The 5,937-nt window shown below is 54.2% G+C and overlaps 1 protein-coding gene across 1 annotated transcript; it reads left to right on the top strand.

The window, feature by feature from the left end:
• Nucleotides 1–844: 844 nt before the first annotated feature.
• Nucleotides 845–4,724, top strand: Sowahb (sosondowah ankyrin repeat domain family member B). The gene has a single exon (XM_021210216.2). It carries the CDS (start codon nt 1,030–1,032, stop codon nt 3,307–3,309), a length of 2,280 nt encoding a protein of 759 aa, XP_021065875.1. The 5' UTR covers nt 845–1,029; the 3' UTR covers nt 3,310–4,724.
• Nucleotides 4,725–5,937: the final 1,213 nt, after the last annotated feature.

Here is a 5,937-nt window from a genome sequence, read left to right as displayed (position 1 = left end):
TCCTAGGAAACGAACCCTCTGATAGCGAATCCTCCCCAACCCCTCCGGCACTGAGCATTGTAACATAAGACAATGATGCAGGAAAATGAAAGGCAAAACCTAACCTTGGTCTATAGCTCTCAGAGTGATTTTGCTCTCAGTACAGACTTAGGCAGGTGTGACTGAACTCCTTGAAGAGAGTGTCCTGGGAGCCGCCTTCTCAGTATCTCCCTATCGCCAAACCAAAAGAGATTTGGTTTGAATCTCGGTGGGTTCCCCCCCACCCCCCGCCTCGGATCCCACTGGATTCTGCAATTGGAAACCCCAAGCACCTCACCAGACCGAACTAATAAAGAGAAACAGCGGGGAGCCAGTCTATTGGACACCCACCCGTGTGGACTCTGGCTGTAACTCGTGCCGCGGGGAGAGAGGGACCGAGTCGACCTCCCTCTGCTTTAGTTTCTAGCCTGGCGGGCACTCTGAGGGACAACTAGTCGCCTACCTGCCTGACACCTCCCAGGCCCCGGGGTTGCTGCGCACCCCGGAGAGCTGTTTCCCTCTGGCTCAGTTCGCCCCCGGCCTCACCTCCCACGCTGTCCGCGACTGTGACCAGCCTGACTCACCCCGGACGGGTGGCGGGGGTTGGGGGATACTTCAGAGGGCGGAGGTACTGGAGGCGGGCTGAGCCCTTCCCCCAGAGCCCAGGAGAGGCGTAGCCAGTGCGCAGGTGAAACCGACTCCGACCTATCCCGGGAACTTTCGCTGCGGGGACTCGCTGCGACAGGCCAGCGTCGTTCAGGGGCGGCCCGGGAGCCGCCCCCTGCCATCAGGGTTGCGCGCGGGGACTCTGCCTGGGCACCCGCCCCAAGGGACCCTCGGCCCTCCTGGAGCGCCCTGGGGATGCGGGCGGCGCCGGCCTCCGCGGCTGATGGAGGCGGGTGGCGCCACCCCGGGCGCAGGTGACACTCGCCAGGCCTGGGTTTCGGTCGAAGGGGAAGTACGCTGGGAGCTCGAGACGCAGTCGCCCCAGGGACTAAGGACCCGGCAGCGATGGCCGGAGAGCTGAGCCAGGAGGCACTGCTGGACTTTCTGTGCCAGGCCGGGGGCCGAGTGCGTAACGCAGAACTGCTGAGCCACTTCAAGAGCTTCCTGCGCGACCCTCACGTGCCTCCAGGCCAGCTGCAGGAGCGTCGCGAGCGCTTCAAGGGCTTCGTGAACTCGGTGGCCGCAGTGCGCCAGGACCCCGACGGCACCAAGTACGTGGTGCTCAAGAGGAGGTACAGGGACCTACTGGGGGAGGAGGGCCTGCAGCGACTCGGCCCTGTAAACGGACAGCCGCGGGGCCACCGCCACCGTGACCCGGAGCCGCAGAAGCCGCCGGCAGGTGCGGTGACCCGGGTGGACGTAGGTGGCAGCGCGCAGAAGGTGGCAGGACCAGACCCCAGCCCGGAGGACAGCCCGAACCAGAGGACACCGGGGCCAGAGGCTGCTCAAGCCAGAGGCAGGTGTGCGGCTGTGGGGACGCGGGGACGCTGCTGCTGGGAGTGCCAGCAGAACGGCTGGGGACAGCCCACGGGACAGCCGCTGCCAGAAGATCTCGGAGACCGTGCAGTCGCCTGCGAGAAGCCGGAGCGCGCTGCACCTGCCGGGGATGACCTCGGAGCTCCAGGGTGGCTGCGGGAGGGAGAGGCCGCCGAGTGCGCGCCTGGGTCTGTAACGCCTGTCTGGCCTCCGGCCGCCGTCGAGGCTGCTGGCAGCCCGACGTCCCCGCCTGCTCTCCCGCCCCACCCGGCTCCCTCCAGAGAGCCACTGGAGCTGTTTACCGCCGGCTCCCCGAACCATTCAACCCAGCAGCAGCAGCAGCAGCAGCGCACTCGAGAGTGGGTAGCCAGATACCTGCAGGTGCCTGAGCCCGGGATCCAGGCGCCCACTCGCGCCTGGTCCGTGTTGCCAGACAATTTCCTCCAGTTGCCTTCAGAAACCACCTTTGGGGTCTCGGAGAACAACTCGGTGCTGCCAGAGCCCGCCCTGCCTTTTCATTCTCTCCTTCCCGTGGTTCCTGAGGAGTCCTCAGAATCCTGGCTAGAGAACACTCCACCTACTGTCTTTCGAAGCATTCGTTGTCAGCTGTCCCTCCATGATCTGGATGACTTTGTGGAGCAAGAGAGCCATGGAAGTGAGGAGAGCAGCAGTGGACCCAAAGAATCTCCCGGAACCCCCGAAGAGGGGCTGCCGCCTGTTCTGAGAACGTCCTCCTGGGGCGAGCTCGGGGATCCAGTTGAGGATCTGGTTTTGTCACCAAACAACAGCCCTTGCCTGATCCGGCGGGACCTCGGATATAGAGGGAATGCGCCCAGTTTTCGGAAGGTCCCAACAGTGGCTAAAAGCCTTGGAGACCACCCCCAGGAACCCTTCCCTGCCCCCAAGTTCCGAAGGTCTGTCAGGAGGAGCTCTCGAACAGGGAGAACCAAATCTCCGTCTTCCTCAGATGAGGAGCATCCTGATGAGGACTTGTGGAAAAGGAGTCGGCGCCCACCTCGGTCCAGGAAGCCTTCCAAGGCAGGAGCCCTGCCCAGCCCAAGGGTGGATGTTGTTTTGATACAGAAATTGGTAGATGCTAATGCTGTGGCCAGTCAGCCACACTCTTCATGGGTCCCAAGCAGGGATGGATCTGCAGCCTTGATACCCCACAGACCTTCTGAGCACAGGTCCTCCCTTGTCCCCCTAGACGCCAGGGAGCATGAGTGGATTGTGAGTCTTGCCAGTGGCTCCTGGCTTCACGTGCTGACTTTGTTCTGGGAGGACCCCCAGCTGGCTCTGCACAGAGACTTCCTGACTGGGTACACAGCCTTGCACTGGATAGCAAAGCATGGTGACCTGAGTGCCCTTCAGGACTTGGTCTCTGGAGCCCAGAAGGCGGGCATTGCACTAGATGTAAATGTGAGGTCCAGTTGTGGCTATACCCCACTGCACCTTGCAGCTATTCACGGGCACCAGGGAGTCATCAAATTGCTCGTGCAAAGACTGGCTTCTCGGGTGAACATTCGGGACTGCAGTGGCAAGAAGCCGTGGCAGTATCTGAACAGTAATGTCTCTGGGGAAACGTGGCAGCTCCTGGGTGCACCCCGGGGCAAACCTATCTTCCCTGTCTATTCCTTAGTCCAAAGCTCTTCCCCAGCCAGGAAGGTCAAGAGCCGGGAAGTGTCTAGAAATGTCACCCGGAAGACTTCCTTGGCTGCTTTGCTCAGAACTCAGCACAACAAGTGGAAATTGGCCAACCAATATGAGAAATTCCACACCTCAAAGGACAGAGAAGAGTATAGTGACTGAGGTGGGCTTGTCTCTCCAAGAGGTGCGCGTACACACACACACACACACACACACACACACACACACACACTCCCCAAGCTACTAAGTAGGTGGAGAGAACCCAAGGGAAACAGAAACTGTTAGGAGTTGATAAAGATTGAGGAGCAGTGAAATAGTGTCCTCAAGGGCCATCTCAATTTCTTGAAAGCTCATATGTTTGGACTGTGAAATGTGGACTGAAGCTGATCCAGGCACTCAAGCCTGCTCTCTCTCTCTCTCTCTCTCTCTCTCTCTCTCTCTCTCTCTCTCACCAGCCAGGGGTCAGGGCACAGGGAGGCACAGTATTTTCTGAGGCAGCCAGGCCTTACTAGAAAGGGAAAGGATGCGTCAAAGGGAGGCAGTTTGTGGAACTGCTCTAGCTCACACTCTTCTCTGGTTGGAAGTTCTTTGGCTTCTATTCATCCCTAGAATAAATCTTGGCTGAGTGGAAAGCACCAGTTTGAAGTCAGATGGCTTCCCTTCATTTTCTTTATGTGCCTTTTGGCAATTCCAACCAGTGAAATAAAATTGTTGCTGGGGAGTGTAGCATCTGATTGAAGAGATTTCCTCAGTCCTGCACCTTCCTGTGAGCATCTACAGTGCTTGGTGTAAACTGATGACTGTCTTCTCGGGGTGTCACTGCCATTGACCGGAGAAGCAGATGAGTGACATTCAGGAATGATCATGACTCCACTCCCTAGACAAATGACAACATTCAGACTCTGTTTTGTTTTCTGTTTGTTTTTTTGCTGTTGTTTGTTTTTGTACCAACTCAAAGTGAGCTTTCCAAGAGGAAAAGCATTTTGGTTCATCTGTGTTATGACTGAAACTCTTCATCCTACAGGGGAAACTCCATGTGTAGCAAGCAGGGTCATCTCTGACAGCATTCCACATGTCTGAAGGTCATGTGGAACTTGACCTTGGGAAAAGAGCTGGATTCCCTTTGGGGAAGAAGTAAGGTTAAAATCGTCAGAACTTTGTTAAGCTGCTAAGTATAACTTTATTTGCACTAAACTTTTTGCCAATTAAGATTAAATATTAGCCCTGAAGTACTGAATGTCTAACAGGAAGTGTCCCGTTCCATTCTCAGGAAGAGGTTGATCATTGCAGGTCCCTGGCTGTAGGTGACTCTGCGACCCCAGGAGAATGTGTAAATTCTGAATGTAAATCCAAAGAGGGCTGGAAAGTTCAATGTTCAAGCAGAGATTAATTTTTTATGGAAATATTTTCATGTGTGATGCTGTATTTTTAAAAAGTATTCTTGTGTTATTTTCCTGCATTAAAAGACCAGCAGATTGTTATGTTATATATTGTATCAAGCTATTATTGCTGATGTTCTTATATAATGAACTCTGATTGTCAAATATTTTTTGTTTCATTATAGTCTAACTATATAACTTCGCTGAAATCAGTCTCTTTCTCTTGTCTATCTCTCTCCATTTCTCTGGGGGCCTTCTGTGTATTATTCAAGTGCCCACACTCCTTTTTTTTTTTTTTAAATCAAAAAGACAGAATAATCAATTCTATGAGCTTTTCCAATTAATGGACTTTTCATCCCCTACCTAAAGGGTGAAATTGGGAAATCAAATCAGAAAACCTGAGAAGAATGACTCTGTGTGTGTGTGTGTGTGTGTGTGTAAATTTAAGTTTACAAAACAGACAGTTATGAAAATAATCTAGCAAACAGCTTCTTTTAAGAGCAAGTGGATCTAACATATTGTCGCAGCGGGATCAGATTATTCAACACATACTTTGCACGACTCTATGGGGTTTTTAAAGGTGAGTGGGGCAGGTTGACAGGCTATCTTTCCACTAGGAGCTAAAACCCTAAACTATTTGCTCTCGGCTGTTTTCTACCTTGACTTGTTCCCAGGTTGTCTTTCAAAGCCTCGTTACAACTGAGAAGCTGGTACTAATAGGCAGGAGGAAGAAGGGTGTGTATGTGTCAAGAATGAGGACGAACCAATGTAAAAACTAAATGTTGAGGGGGGGAGGGGAGGGAGGAAGGCAGGCAGAGCAAAGGGGAGGGGAGAGAGAGGGAGAATCCCTTTAGGCTTGGAAAAGAAGCTGGGCTTGGTTCTGTCCAGGAGTGATGATACTGGCCTTCCCAGGAAACCAGCTTTGTTGGTTCCTCCACATTCTTGTCGTCTGCTTCAGTGTGGCTTCACACTAGTGATCATCGGGTGAACTGTCTTACACAGTCACAGTGCCGGTGGGGGCAGGGCAGGGTGAAAGAGCTCAGGCTCTTGCTCAGGTTGCAAAGTCCAGGAGGACCTGGGCAGGGATACTCTTCCAGCCTTCTGCTGGCTTCTCCTGGATGTGAACCCTGCTCAGATAGTGCCACACCCGCGGGAGAGAGGAAGTCAAGGCCCTACCCACTCGCTGTCTTGTCCTAGATTGCTTCCTCCTGGAAACCCGCTTTGGCTACCACCACAAGGTTGCTCATATTCCTCAGAGAACAGCTCAGATACAACTCGTAAAGAAGATTCAAGGGATGCCGGGCGTGGTGGCGCACACCTTTAATCCCAGCACTCAGGAGGCAGAGGCAGGCGGATTTCTGAGTTCGAGGCCAGCCTGGTCTACAGAGTGAGTTCCAGGACAGCCAGGGCT

Source organism: Mus pahari, chromosome 13 (genome assembly GCF_900095145.1).
Source record: "Mus pahari chromosome 13, PAHARI_EIJ_v1.1, whole genome shotgun sequence".
NCBI lineage: Eukaryota > Metazoa > Chordata > Mammalia > Rodentia > Muridae > Mus > Mus pahari.
This window is presented reverse-complemented; position numbering and strand designations above follow the sequence as displayed.

What these genes read in the sequence shown, in the direction of transcription:
- Sowahb (XM_021210216.2), top strand. Translation starts at nt 1,030, where the DNA reads ATGGCCGGAGAGCTGAGCCAGGAGGCACTGCTGGACTTTCTGTGCCAG.